The sequence below is a fragment of the Acomys minous genome (genome assembly GCF_964271855.1).
Source record: "Acomys minous genome assembly, chromosome: 16".
NCBI lineage: Eukaryota > Metazoa > Chordata > Mammalia > Rodentia > Muridae > Acomys > Acomys minous.
This window is the reverse complement of record NC_140498.1, coordinates 98175591-98190127: the sequence shown is the minus strand read 5'-3', so window position 1 is coordinate 98190127 and position 14537 is coordinate 98175591. Positions and strand designations below refer to the sequence as shown.

At 46.7% G+C, this 14537-nt stretch overlaps 1 protein-coding gene across 2 annotated transcripts; it reads right to left on the bottom strand.

The window, feature by feature from the left end:
* Window positions 1-4232: 4232 nt before the first annotated feature.
* On the bottom strand, window positions 4233-12705 carry PGAM5 (PGAM family member 5, mitochondrial serine/threonine protein phosphatase). 2 transcript variants are annotated; one of them, XM_084761456.1, is made up of 6 exons: window positions 12421-12705; window positions 9926-10104; window positions 8752-8877; window positions 8580-8668; window positions 8352-8485; window positions 4233-5518 (listed from the first exon to the last, which is right to left on the bottom strand). In XM_084761456.1, exons 1-6 carry the CDS (start codon window positions 12606-12608, stop codon window positions 5368-5370), a joined length of 867 nt encoding a protein of 288 aa, XP_084617582.1. In that variant the 5' UTR covers window positions 12609-12705; the 3' UTR covers window positions 4233-5367. The 2 variants fall into 2 exon arrangements, with proteins under 2 accessions (XP_084617582.1, XP_084617583.1); XM_084761457.1 differs by having other exon boundaries at window positions 8352-8482; window positions 12421-12703.
* Window positions 12706-14537: the final 1832 nt, after the last annotated feature.

The window sequence follows — 14537 nt, the reverse complement described above, 5'->3', positions numbered from 1 at the left end:
TAGTACAGTGCTAAGTGGGTGCTACATTCTCTTTTGTTCATAAAAATATTGACTGGGCATGGTTGCATGCCTTTTATCCCAGCACCCAGGTGGCAGAAGCAGGGGGATCTTTGTGAGTTTGAGGCCAGCCTGGTCTACATAGTCTAGGCTAGCCAGAACTACACAGAGCAACCTTGTTTCCAAAATAATAGGATAAAAATTCTAAGTTCAAATGTTTCGGTCTTTTTATTTTATTTTTTGTTGTTGTTGTTTTGTTTTGTTTTTAAAGCTTATTTTAATACAGTAAGAAATGGGTCAGAAATATTAGAACTGAGATTTAGAACTTTGGATTCAAAGTTTATTATGTGAAGTGTTTTCACTTCCCATGTAAGCAGGTGAGAGATCTTTGTACAAGAAAGCCAATATAGTGACCTGCAAACAGTTCCAAAGGGACTATCTTTGCTCTCAGAAAAACCAAAGTCTATACATTCTATTCAGTTGTGATCTTGTTTTCTCTAAAGTCTTAGCATTTTGACCTCTGGGTTTTTAACGTTGTTCTGTGTTTGTTTGTTTTTGGTACTTTGTTTTTTTGTTTTGTTTTGGGGGGGTTGTTTTGGGTTTTTTGGGGGGTGATTTGGGTATTGTTTTGTCCATACTCAAAAGTCAAAGTACCAGTGTAGCACTCCCTAGCTTCACACTTTTGGGGTTTGTTCTTGTTCTCGTTTGTTTTTAAGAAAACTTGTAGGAGTCAGTTCTTTATAGGTCTCAGGGATCCAACTCAGGTCGTTGGACTTGACAGTTTTACCTACTGAGCCATTTTGCTAGCCCATTTTAAACTTTAAGCCATCTTTGGACTGTTTTCCACTAGTGTGAAGGGTATGATGCCTGTTATTCACACCTGGTGATTCTATGTCACACTGTCTAGTGAATCATTTCTACACAATGCTTTCAGAAAGATCACTTAACAGTTATCTGGGCAGGATCCCTGTTTTAGTAAGACTTTAAGCAGAATTCATGGTAAAGTACATTAAGTATTGCATTGATGTTCGTGAGATAGTCTTACTTTGTTGCCCTGCTGGCCTTGAACTGGACCAGGTTTTGGCTTATTTGACATAGTTGATGTCATTTGATTATGTGCAATGCAAGGCCTCTTTTTAGTAACCATCCTCAGTTTTTAAAGTGTGATAGGGTATGCAAGGCATCCTTACTTCAGTGGCATGGTATGGATGAAATTGTAAGAGACAACTAACGTCCCAGGTGTTCATTTCTAGAGAAGAACAGGGTATAATGTTGAAAATAAGTGCTTGCTACACTGTGGTAGGAACCAACGCCAGATACTATTGACTAGTTACTGCTTTCAGAGGAAATCAGTGCTTAGGATTTTGTCTTCCTGAATTGGGCCTTACTTGCTGGGTTATTGACCCATACTTTTTATGTCAAGATCCTGTCATTTTCTGACTTTAAATTTTTACTAGTATTTCTCATTTGCCTCATAGAAAAACATTGGAATAAAGGACAACAAAACAGTCAAAAAGAGTCAGCACCACTCAGTGGCATACCATTCTTACCATTTTCATTCAGATTCCCTCAAGTTAGACAAGTGTATAACCTTTGTTTTGGCAAGACTTTCCAATAATGTTACAGTGTTTCTGAAGTCTTTAAACATTTGTCCTAAACCAAGGACTGTGGTTTCATTATCCAGCACCGAAAAACAAAAACATTTTCCATCACAATGTCATCGGGCCTCTTAAGACACCCTGGCCAGCTGGTGTGGTAGCACAGGCCTGTAGTCCCAGCACTCAGGGGCAGAGGCAGGCGGATCAATGAGTTCAAGGCCAGCCTGGTCTGAAAAGCGAGTGAGGGACAGCTAGAGCTCAAAAAGCCAAACAAGCCGGGTATGGTGGCACACACCTCTTTTTGTTTGTTTGTTTTTGAGACAGGGTTTCTCTGTGTAGCCTTGGCTGTCCTGAACTTGCTTTGTAGACCAGGCTGGCCTCGAACTCACAGCGATCCACCTGCCTCTGCCTCCCAAGTGCTGGGATTAAAGGCGTGCGCCACCACGCCCGGCTGGTGGCACACACCTTTAATCCCAGCACTCGAGGCAGAGGCAGGTGGATCACTGCAAGTTTGAGGCCAGCCTGGTCTACAAAGTGAGTCCAGGACAGCCAAAACTACACAGAGAAATCCTGTCTCAAAAAAACAAAAGACACCCTGGCCAGATAGACGCCTCCCAAGTATTCATAGCAAGTGTAGGCATAGACCACAAGGCAACTTAAAAATTAGGAAGCATTTGATATTTAAGAAAACACGTTATGGGGCTGGACAGATGGCTCAGTGGTTAAGAGCATTGGTTGCTCTTCTAGAGGTCCCTGGTTCAATTCCCAGCACCCACATGGCAGCTCACAATTGTCTGGTCTGTAACACAAATTCCAGTGGATCCAACTCTTTCACTTAGAAATGTATGTATGCCAAACACCAAATGTACATACAAATAATTAAAATTTTTTAAAAAGAGGGCTGGAGAGATGCTTCAGTGCTTAGGGACACTGGCTGCTCTTAAAATTGTCTAAAACTCCAGTTCAGAGGATCCCACACCATCACACATACATACAGGCAAAACATAGATGCACAGAAAATAAATGAAGAAGAAAGAAGGAAAGAAAGAAAACACAGTACACCCAGAACTTACTTAGCTTGGGGCTGGAGAGATGGCTCAGAGGTAAAGAATGGATGGCCAGGCATGGTGGACACCTTTAATCCCAGCACTCGGGAGGCAGAGGCAGGTGGATTACTGTGAATTCAAGGCCAGCCTGGTCTACAAAGTGAGTCCACGACTGCCAAGGCTACACAGAGAAACCCTGTTTCGAAAACCGAAAAGAAACAACACACACACACACACGCAAAACCACTAGCTGTTCTTCTAAAGGTCCTGAGTTCAATTCAGAGCAACCACATGGTGGCTCATAACCATCTATAATGAGATCTGGTGCCCTCTTCTGGCATGCTAGCATATATGCAGGCCAGATACTATATGAATAATAAATAAATGTGTATCTTAAAAAAACAAAAAACAAAAACCTTAGCTCTTAAATTGGGCCAAAGGCTCCATTCTGATTGTAACTTTACACAATTTAGAGATCTAGTTTCACATGGTTGGCTTCAAATCTAGCAATTGGTATGGTTATTTTGGGAGTTGTTATATTTCATCCCAGTATTTTCCTATGAGGCAAATAAGAAACAACAGCATAATTTTTGTTTGTTTGTTTTTTGAGACAAGGTTTCCCTGTGTAGTCTTGGCTGTCCTGGACTCGCTCTGTAAACCAGGCTGGCCTCGAACTCAGAGATTCGCCTGCCTCTGCCTCTCAAGGGCTGGGATCACAGGTGTGTGCCACCATGCCAAGCTTAACAGTGTAATTTTTTTTATTTCTTTTTTTAACAGTGCAATTTTAAAGTCAGAAAATGATTAGATCTTGACATAGCATTATGTGTTTTTAACAGCCTGGCAAGAAAGGTCTGGCCCAGGAGTGTTTGAAACCTACTAGATCACAAATTTTGACATACCAAGTATGTATATCAAAAGCCCAGCAAGCAAGGCCTAACTCAGGTGCATTTTTTGAAATCTATCACTGGTATCATAACCAACAAACTTTGGCTGGCCTTGCTCTCTTGTCCCTACTTACGTGTCTTCTGTCATTCTCAGCTACCACTTTGCAGTAACACTGGGTTTTTTGTTTGTTTGTTTTTGTTTTTAAACTGGTGATAGAGTCTGAAGGGACAGGAGAACTGACTAGGCATCAGGCCGTCAGCCTGCAGGATCATTGCTGTTACAAGTGATCACTATCTCTTGCAAATGACCATCAGCCTCCAAGAAAGATAACCCATTTCACAAACAAGGCACTGGCCTCACCCCAAAGCTAAGGCTTGTTCCTGAAATACTGCTAGTCCTTAAAGGTCTGCTGGGGAGGCTGTACTATATGGGGATACCCTGAGCAAGTCACTGTCTCCTGCGAAATGCGTTTGCCTTCCCATCAGGTCTGGGGAGGCGCCTTGAGCCTTGTGTTCAGAGCTGACAGCCTGCCATGACTGCTTCAGCAACCTCTAGAAAGTGGCCTGTGGGTAGTTAAAGTTACCTCCAAGTGACACCTCTCAGGCCCACTGTTGGACAGGAAGCAATGTGCCTTCTGGTAGTGGGAGGTAGTCCTCCAAGCAGGGTACCTGGGTCCAGCCCTGAGACAGAAGACACTGAGAAAGGGTTTCTAATTATACCACTTTTTTCCCCCTTTAAAACAAACAACAAAAAAGTAAAATTTTATTACATACTTATTTCCAAAAAGGGCAAAGAGATGGGTTAAATGTTCAGATTCATTGTATTGATTACAAAAAATGCTCACAACTACTTCATAGAAACTGTGCTGGTTTTTTTGTTTTTGTTTTTTTGGCCAGGGGTGGTAGTGTATACCTGCAATCCCAACATCTCAATTTTGAGGCCAGCCTGGGCCACAGTTAAGATTTTGTCTCAAAAAACAAAAGACCACATATACACAAACCAGTTTTTTTTTTATAAGTTATCAGAACATCTGGCAAAAACATATTTCTAAATAGCCTACAAGCCCAAAGGTTAACAGTAGCCAGAGGCAAACTAAAATGGAACTGTCTGTCAGTCCGGGATATCTTTCTGAGTTCTTCTCCGTAGCTCAGGCTGGCTAGACACTCATGATCCTGCCTTTGCCTCCCAAGTGCTAGAGTTACAGGCGTATGCCACCTCCTCTGGTCAGTCCTCCAAAGAACCTCTCACAGGGCTGTCATGTGCCTGTCATATTGAGGCTACAGCCTTTTTGCAGTTCCACCTCTTTCGTGACTTATATCTGCCTTACAGGAAGCCAGTCGCTTTGCCCTTCAATTCATTTAGATGCAGCAGACAAAGGTTCTGACAAGTTGGTTTCCAAAGCAAGAACCCACATGAGGAAAATCTTTGATTAATATTTAAGCAACAAAAGTTCCTAGATTGGAGTATATGAAATTATCAAATGTAAACAACCACCATACTACCCGACAGATTTCTGCCAGAGGTTTATGAGTTGTTCAGTCGATTGCTGTAATCGGCTGATACAGCACAGCAAGACCAGTTCAGTACCCGTGACAAACCTGCCTTCTGTCTGCAAAGGTTCCTGTCACACCTCACAGGGCTGTGCTAGTGGTAAAGAAGCTTTCAGAAAGGCCGTCTAACCCACTCACTGCCTTCCTTAGCCTGGGCCAGAGAGAAGCACCCAGACGCACCATTTGAGACACCTTCTTCCAGGAGACGACGTGAAGCCACAGGGAAGATGAGGAAGGGAAGGCTGCAGCCAGGCCACCCACAGAGGAGAGGGTGCAGCCCTGCAGTCAGCCTCAGGAGCGGGTAATCTTGTCTGGGGGCATGAACCCTGTGTCCCCAAGGGTCCTGAGTGCAACACGGCCGTTGGGCCGGATCACCAGGTGGGTGATACTGCCGTTGTTGAGGGACAGGCGGAGCCAACCTTCCGGGGGAAACTGCAGTGCTCTGCGGAGAGAAAGACAATGCTAGCAGAGCGCTCTCGCTGGCACAGAGCTGCTCTGTTCGAGGCTGAGGCCAGGCAGAGTTGACAGCCTTTTGGAGTAGGTACATTTAGCCGGGCCCGTAACTGAGGGGCTGCTGTCTGCAGAGAAAGGGTTCTCAGGGGAAACATCTCAATAGTTCTCTAAATAAGGGATCCAATCTATGGGGACAAAGCCTCAACCCAACTAAGTCAGAAACGTGCTTAGGCCTACATTTAATGTCTTCCACTGTAACAAGAAGCACCTAAATTTGTGCTAGAAGTATTTCTGACAAGATGTGGCTGGTCTCCAGGGTAGAGGTATAATCCATGACCCCTGCAAGGTTTCTATGCTACGCAACATCTCTCTCTCCCTGGTTTGTTTGTTTGTTTTTGAGACAGGGTTTCTCTGTGTAGCCCTGGCTGTCCTGTAGACCAGGCTGGGCTCAAACTTAGGGATCTGTCTTCCTCTGCCTCCTGAGTGCTGGGTTTCCATGCTCTTTATTTTATTTGTATCTTTTTTAAAAGATTTATTTATTTATTACGTACACAGTGTTTTCCCTGCATATACACCAGAAGAGGGCAGCAGATCTCATTATAAATGGTTGTGAGCCACCATGTGGTTGCTGGGAATTGAACTCAGGACCTTTGGAAAAGGAGACAGTGCTCTTATCCTCTGAGCTATCTCTCCAGCCCCATGCCCCCCCCCCCTTTTTTCCCCATGCCCTTTTTAAAAAGCACAAGTAGCCGGGCAGTGGTGGTGCATGCCTTTAATCCCAGCACTCGGGAGGCAGAGGCAGGTGGATCCCTGTGAGTTTGAGGCCAGCCTGGTCTACAATGCACGTCCAGGACAGCCAAGGCTACACAAAGAAACCCTGTCTCGAAAAAAAATAAAAATAAAAATCCCAAGTATTGGGGTTGAAGAAATTGATCAGCTTGTTGCTCTTCTACAAGCTCACAACCTCTCATACCCCCAGCTCCAGGGAATCCTCTTTTTCTGGCCTCTAAGAGCACCTACATGCAGGTGTAACATACACAATTATTTCCTGGACAGTCTGGTGTCATTTCTCCCGTTGTCTAATAACTGTATGCCACTTAGCTTACCAACAAATGTGACATTGCCTGCTGCGGGGTTTGAAAGTTGTAAAGTGTAAATACTGTCAAAGCCCTGTGAAGTATCCTAGCTAATACTGAAAAAGGGACATGATATTTGCTACACACAGAACTCACAGAAATCCACCTGCCTCTGCCTTCTAAGTGCTGGGATTAAAGGTGTGTGCTACCACATCTGGCATAAAATATATTTTTAAACAATAAAGTGAGCCTGTGAGATGGCTCAACTTGGGTAAAAGCCATTGCTATATAAGCCTGGCAACCTGAGTTCAGTCCCTGAAACCCACATAAAGTTAGAAGGAAGGAGAGAAGTGACTCCACAAAATTGTCCTTGACCTCCACACAAGCTCTATGGCACACATAAAATAACAATTTTTTAAAATTAAAGTCTTTGTTTCTTGGTGTTGAGGATAAAACCCAGGCTCCTGTACATGCCAACCCCAGCCCACGACAACTGTGCAGTCTTAGTGTTACCCTTCACAACTCAGGATGCTCACTCCTGACCAGGACTGAGAATTACCCCTTTCCTCACAGTGTAAGCACTCTTCCCAGGTCCTAATTACTTCTTTCTGCGTTTTCAACAGTTACCAGGGACTACTATAGAGTATAAGACAATGAGGTGCAAAATTAACAGGGCATTGCTGGGTTTTCACATAAGAGGAATATATGGGGTGGATCCTGACGAGCAGCCGGGACATCCTCATCATCCTCATCCTCGAAGCATTTGCTCTTACTGCAGAGTATAAACTACACACTTGTCCACCACTCCACCCTTTTCCTACCAGTTCTCAGTCTGATATGGAGCTCCAGGAGCCCAGCAGGGATTCCCAGCTCCCCAACAACCTTGTGTTTCTTAAGCCTGATGCTCACCTATTGGCCATGAGGTCCTCTAGCCATCTCTGGGCATCGGGTCAGGTGTGATGGGAACATACACCATGGCCTGGGTGACAGCCTAAGAGTAGGAGCATGAGCCTGGGGCATTCTACTGTATAGGAAGTAAAGGAAAACCCCAACACAAGGCTGGCTGAGCAGAAAGCCAATAATCCCAGGTCAGGTGTGCAGGGCCAGTAGGTACTATCATGCATCCCAAGGTGCCCACACTGTTCACAAACATGGAGAAATCCAATTACCAACAGGATGAAGGCAACAAAATCTCAGAGCAAGTCCAGTGTTGACTGCTTGCTACCAGCAGCATCCACCAAAGGGCAATTGGGACAAGTATGTAAAGCACAGGACTTTGGCCAGGAGCTTGTGGCGCACACCTTTAATCCCTGCACATGGGAGGCAGAGGCAGGCAGATCTCTTAAGTTCAAAGCCAGCCTGCTCTACAGAGTGAGTTCCAGGACAGCCAAGGCTACACAGAGAAACCCTGTCTAGAAAAACCAAACAAAAACAGGACTTTGAGTGGTCCTTAGACATTCACCGTTCTCCTAAGGTAATGGAGAAAGGGAGACCAGAGCACAGCTCGTTGACTGTGCACATATATCTATACTGTGGTGGCCAGTTTCACCAGGGGGGCCTATCGCTGACTGATACAGCAGAGGAAGGCAAAACAGAAAAGCATTCTATAGACAACTGACGAGGCTTCACTGAGGCTTGTTTTACTCTGAGCCAAGACTGAGGAAACTCCTAGGCTGAAGAAACGCAAGGCCAGGAAGGGTAGTGGCAGGGACGGTGAACTAGACAGGAGCTTTTGATGGCACTTACCTGCAAACGATATAGCGGATGACATTGGCGTGGCATATGAAGATCTCATAACTGTCCTCCTCCTGCTTGGCATCAGCTCGGTGAATGTAATTCCTGAAGGCAGCCTCAATCCGAGCTCCGTCTTCATAATACTGCTAGGAGCAGAGCAAGGAGTTGTCAGTGTGGAAGCAGTCAAGGCTAAGAGCAGGCCTTGCCCTAATCCAGTGGCAAAAGGGATGGCATTTTTACCACAGCCTCTGGCTTCCAGTGAGAGACAGGTGGGTCCGGTTCAATAGGGGCACCTTCCCGCAGCAGGTCTGTGCTGACTCTGGAGACACCTGGAAAAGAGCAGCCCCCTGTTTAGCGATGTATCCCAAGAGCGAATCCACACTCCCAGCGTGTTAAGACAACCAGCACTCACCTGGCAAGTGCTTACTAATGATGTCTGTGGTCTCTACTGCACGGGTCATGGAGGAATGGACAATTTTATTAAACTTTAATCCCAGGCTTGCAAGTCGGAGCCCCGTAAGCTCAGCCTGTTCCCGACCTTGAAAGGAAAACACCTGTGAATATCATACACCAGGACCCTCTCCCACTTACTGTGTTAACAGTGAGGTGCCATTAAGCACTAAGGAAGATGTTATCCTCATTTACCTAGAGTTGGGGCCTCAGCACAGAAACAATCAGCTGTCCTCAACCTAAGGAAAGTACACCTGCTGCAGTTAGCAACAAGTAAACTTGCCAGCAGTAGAATGCGGACCCTTTGCTATTCCTCCTTTTTTTTACTCAAATATTCAAAATTAAGTTTAAAGTGGGAAGGTAATAGTTAGCTCACTGGGGCCCTAGATTCAGTCCCAGGACTGATAAAGAACAAAATTAAATCTCAGCATCACAGTGTCCCACTGCCTCCTGACAATAGACACAACATGACAACACACAGAAAAACTGAACTGGGCCTGATAATCCAAGCACTCAGGAGGCTGAGGCAGGAGGACTGCCCTGAGTTCAAGGCCTGCCTCATAAAACACACAAACTATAAACTGATTCTCAGGGGACACAAGGAGAAACTTGTGTTAAATATAGATGTTTTCCCTCAAATGTACTTAAGCTGAAAACATTCCAAGAAATCATTTCCTTTCGTTTTGAAAATCATTTTCTGCTGGATATGGTAACGGGCATCACCGCAGTGGTGACCTGATTTTCCTGTGTATGCCCAGGTGTCAAAAGCAACAAAGCAACTCTTCAGGTTGGTGGAACAAGCTGCTAGACAACAATCCTGGAGACATATTATTATCCAACTGTGACTACGTATACATGGAAAGTATGTCATCCAAACAAGCTGTTTAAAACGTAAAGGCACATTACCATGTATTCATGTTCCTACGTACTTGGGAAGCAAGGCAAGGGGATCAGGAATTCAGATCTGCTTAGACGATACAGTGAGACTGTCTCCATCACACCAGGATGGCAGGGGTGGGGGTTGGGGTGGGGGGGAGGGGCCCGGGAAGGGGCAGGGAGGAGAAGGAAAAAGAACAGGAAGAAGGCCTCAATACCAAGTCCCGGTGATAACTTCAAGCCCAATCGAGGAGTCCTACCTAACGGGGTCAGAGTGCGGTCCTTTTCCAGGGAGCCATCCACATTGTACTGGGAATGCCGGATGAGGAATATGTGCCTTGTAGCTTTTGCCTTGTAGTGGTCCAGCCTGGATGCCAGTTCTTCTTCTCCCGATTCCACGTTCCTTTTCTTGAGGTTAATGAGGGACAGTGGCTCTCGCCTAATTGTGAAAGTATGTCTTATGACACCTTTTAGCACTTGGGGAAAACCCAACTCCGGAGAGGCCAGCCTCACAGGACATACCTTCACTCTTCACACGAGGGCCAGGCCTACTCTGAGTGATATGAAAGTGGGCACCACAGACATGTGAAGCCTGCATTCATGCTCTCGGTGAAGACAGGACGGAGAGATGGTTCAGAGGTCAAGGTGCTTGTTATACAAGCAGGAAGACTGCGCTTCAGAAGCCACATAAATACTGGGTAGGCATAGTGGCCCACCTGTAATTCTAGCCTCATGGTGGACACAGGGTCCCCGGAGGAAGCTGTCTAGTCAGACTACTCAGATTAGCAAGTTCTGGGCTTGACTGAGAGACCGCGCCTTAAAGGATAATCTAAAAGCACAATCAAGGAAGAGTCTCCATATCTATCTCAAGCTTTCACAGAGACCCACACGTGATCTCACACATGTGCACATGCAAAGGAAGAAAACCCGAGAAACTCACTGATGCGCACCCAGCTGACAAGGACAGGTTGTAAGAATGGGTAGCTGCACTGCAGCAGAGCCTGTAACTGTCTCATTCACTCGCTGTTTTGTTGGGTAGGACACAGGGTCTCTCGGTGTAGCTCAGGCTGAGGTCACAGCAAGCCTACGTCAGCAACCAGGGTTGTACCAGGGTTACAAACAGGCACCAACACTGCTAACTTAAAAATACTAGACATGGGCCCTTAGCTGTATTTTCTCATAGTTCAACTCTGTACTCCTCACACATGGGAAGCTGAGACAGAAGGATCACAAAAGGCCAGTTTGAATAAGTAAACCAAAATATCCTGAAATTCTTTGTAGCTGAGGAGCCAACACTTATAAATTCAATCCACCGTGAGGCCAGGTGTGGTGGCGCACGCCTTTAATCCCAGCACTCAGGAGGCAGAGGTAGGTGGATCCCTCTGAGTTCGAGGCCAACCTGGTCTACAAAGTGAGTCCTGGGCAGCCAAGGCTACACAGAATAACCCTGTCTGGAAAAACCAAATAAATAAATAAATAGATAAATAAGGGGCAGGAGAGATGGCTCAGTGGTTAAGAGCGCCACCTGCTCTTTAAGAGGTCCTGAGTTCAATTCCCAGCAACCACATGGTGGCTCACAACCATCAATAGTGAGATCTGGTGCCCTCTTCTGACATATAGGCACACATGGGGGAAGAACACTGTATAAATAATAAATAAAATCTTAGCCGGGCGTGGTGGTGCACGCCTTTAATCCCAGCACTCGGGAGGCAGAGGCAGGCGGATCGCTGTGAGTTCGAGGCCAGCCTGGTCTACAAAGTGAGTCCAGGATGGCCAAGGCTACACAGAGACTCTGTCTCAAAAAACCAAAAATAAATAAATAAATAAATAAAATCTTTAAAAAAAAATAGAGATCTCTTCTGAGTCACACTAAGCACATTTGAAATCTTAAGCAGTCACTGGGGTAGTGACCATCACAATGGTTGAGGGCTGCAGAAATGGAGAGGAACAGAAGGGCAAGCCAAACCTGCCAAAATTACGACAATGGAGTAAGGTCTGGACAGTGGTGGTGACTCAAGCAGTATCTGCACAGGATAACCTGGGATGTTAGTCCCAGACACGACCAAGTCAAAGCCTCCTTGCAGATGCAGGGATGTGTGGGGCTTGACCAGACAAAATTTGGAGACTACTGTCAAAGAGGAAGGCACACCAGAAAGAAGCCAAGCTGAGAAGCCCTCTTCTAGTCTCTATCTGCAGTTGTTTACCCATCTGCCATGCATCCTCCACCTAACAAAGATCTCCTCACTGTACCGGCCCATCCACACACGCAGACATGGCAGAGACCTGCCTGCCTTCGACTCTGTGACACTATACCCGGCTTCCACGGGTAACCTTAGTTCCCACTTCAGGCGCAGGTTCTCTGACCTCTGCAGGAACGGCATGCCTTTATTGTAATCCCAATTTTCCGCAGACTGCAGCAGGAGAATCTGTGAGGCCAACCTGGGCTATATATCAAATACCTGCCTATAAATAAATGAAATTCCCTTTTGATTTCAGGCCCTCTGGAGGACAGCGGTCCTGGGACACAGACCTTCGGGTAGGCTGCCTCTAAACAAGGACTCTCCTAGGAACCGGTCCGGCCGGGTACAGGTACCGAGACCCTTGGAAGACGCGCCATCCTGGTACGGGGAACCCTCAAGGGCAGGCCGCCCGGATCCACACAAACAACCCAGGACCCTCTAGCACACGCCGATGTCCGCCGTAGCGCGATGGATGTGAGGAACCCGGCCTGAGCCCCACCCTCCCGTGCCCGCACCTGTCCCAGTTGGAGTCCCAGACGCCGGGTCCCGGACGCGCGGCTGTCCAGGCCGGCGGCTCGGCGGCGCGCGTGTCGGCATCCCCACCGCCTCGCGGCTTCCCCACCGCTACCGCCGAGAAGAGAACAGCGGCCGAGCCACCGGCCAGACCGCAAGCCGCCAGCTGAAGCGCCTGCCGGAAAGCCATGCCGCAAATCTCGCAGCCCGACGGCAGGACGCCAGGGACACGCTTCCGTGCGCGCCCGCTTCCGGCTGGTGGAAGTCCCGCCTCTTTCCTGAGACAGAACAGGAAACGCGGCCCGGGGTACCACCTGCCGGTGGGCTCAGGGTGGCGGCTGCAGACGCCCTTCCTTTGGTGGGTGTGAGTCCCCTGAAGATTGAACCGAAAACCCTCAGGTTTGACTCTTGCTCTAGACCTAGTTTTTATATTTTCTTTTGTAATCCTTACGTGTATGCAAACTGTTCAACTATCAACTTTCACTTCCAGAATTCTTTCCATGCCACCCCCACCCCGACCCCCGCCTTCTGCATTTAACCCTCAGCTAGCCCCTGGCACCCACATTCCTACCTCCCAGTTTCACTGCCCTAGGTGCTACCGACCCACTAATTAGGTCCTTTCAGGGCTGGCGCTTTTACGCCCTGTCGGACCTCGGCTTAGGGACTAGACTGGCAGGCCCGGAAACTCACAGCTCCAGGCTTGGGTTCACTGCCTTGGGCGCTAGCTAGTTGTCACGTGGTGGCTATCACACTTTTCGGCTTTGAGCAGTAGTGAGCAGCAGCAGGCGTTTGCTAATTACTGATCCTGAATGAACCTCGAACCTCAGACATGCTTAGGACCTTTGCCTTTGACGATGGCTAATACTACAGCTCTCTGGCCTAAGGGCCCTTTTCAGGGAGTTGTTCGAGACAGGGTTTCTCTATGAGCCTTGGCTCTCCTGGATTCACTTTGTAGACCAGGCTGGCCTCTGTCTCTACAGCCCCAGCCCACTCCTTATCAAAAAAAAACCACAAACAAACAAAAAAACTTTAAGACCTGATAACGTAATATCAAAAAAACTGGACACAGGAGGATGCATTTCTACCAACTGGAAAAATGAGCCTCAGTCCACTTATATAGAGAGAAAATGGGTGTGGCGTGGGTCTTAGCACCAATCCTGGCAGTACTTAATGCACGTTTGCACCAGTCACAGGCTTTCTGCCGATCCATCCCAGGAAGTGCTCCCTGTCTGGCCTGGATGAAATTTTTGCAAGGTCATCAGTTCACCACCATGCGTGTCTTGCTTCCAGTACTACTTTCCAGTGCCTGTGGTGTCTGTCTGGAATGACCCTAACTAAAGCAAGTCTTCAGCTGAGGTTGTGGTGGTCCACGGCATCTAAACAGCTAGCTAGCCAGGAGGGCCGTGTGGCTAGTTACCCATAAGAGGCTGATTTCCTAACAGGATCTCAGCAAGGCACCAGAGCAGGATGCAGGACTGGTAAAATGCTTTAATCTTTCACAGAAGTATCAATAGGGTGTGAACAGTATAAGCCTAACAAAATCTCAAAATTGAATGTACTAGCATTTACAGTACAGTTCATATTTAACAGTGCTTACTTACTGCCTCATTTGCCCCATGGGGAGGTAGGTCCCTCTGATCTGTTCTGGGTCCCTCCAATTATTCGAACTCTAACAATCTGTCATTTTGTGACTCGGTGTCCCTTGCTTTCTTTCTTTCCCTTCTGAGATCGGGTCCCATCATACTATGTAGCCTTGGCTGGCTTGGAGCATGCTATATACCCCAGGCTGGCCTCAAGCTCAGAGAATTACATACTTGCCTCTGCCTCCTGAGTGATGGGAATAAAGACTCATGCCAACAAGCCTGGATTATGTGACTGTTCTGAGCATTAAATTTTTAAAGAAATAAATATGTTTCTTCATCTCAAGAAACTGCTTCTGTTTTGTCATTGTCCTTCAATTTACATGTCACTGCAGAGTGGGGGCAATGGCATACTGGACAGAGTAAGCAGAGAGGGGCATGGTGAATTGTAAGACCATGGGACAGTGCAGGTTTTTAAAAAAAGATTTATTTATTATGTAAAGAGTATGCATCAGATCATAGTATAGATGGTTGTGAGC

What these genes read in the sequence shown, in the direction of transcription:
- PGAM5 (XM_084761456.1), bottom strand. Translation starts at nt 12,608, where the DNA reads ATGGCTTTCCGGCAGGCGCTTCAGCTGGCGGCTTGCGGTCTGGCCGGT. An exon ending in TGGGACTCCAACTGGGACAG is followed by an intron (nt 10,105 to 12,420) that starts GTGCGGGCACGG and finishes TTTCACAATTAG; the next exon opens with GCGAGAGCCACTGTCCCTCA. An exon ending in ACTGGAAGCCAGAGGCTGTG is followed by an intron (nt 8,486 to 8,579) that starts GTAAAAATGCCA and finishes CTCTGCTCCTAG; the next exon opens with CAGTATTATGAAGACGGAGC.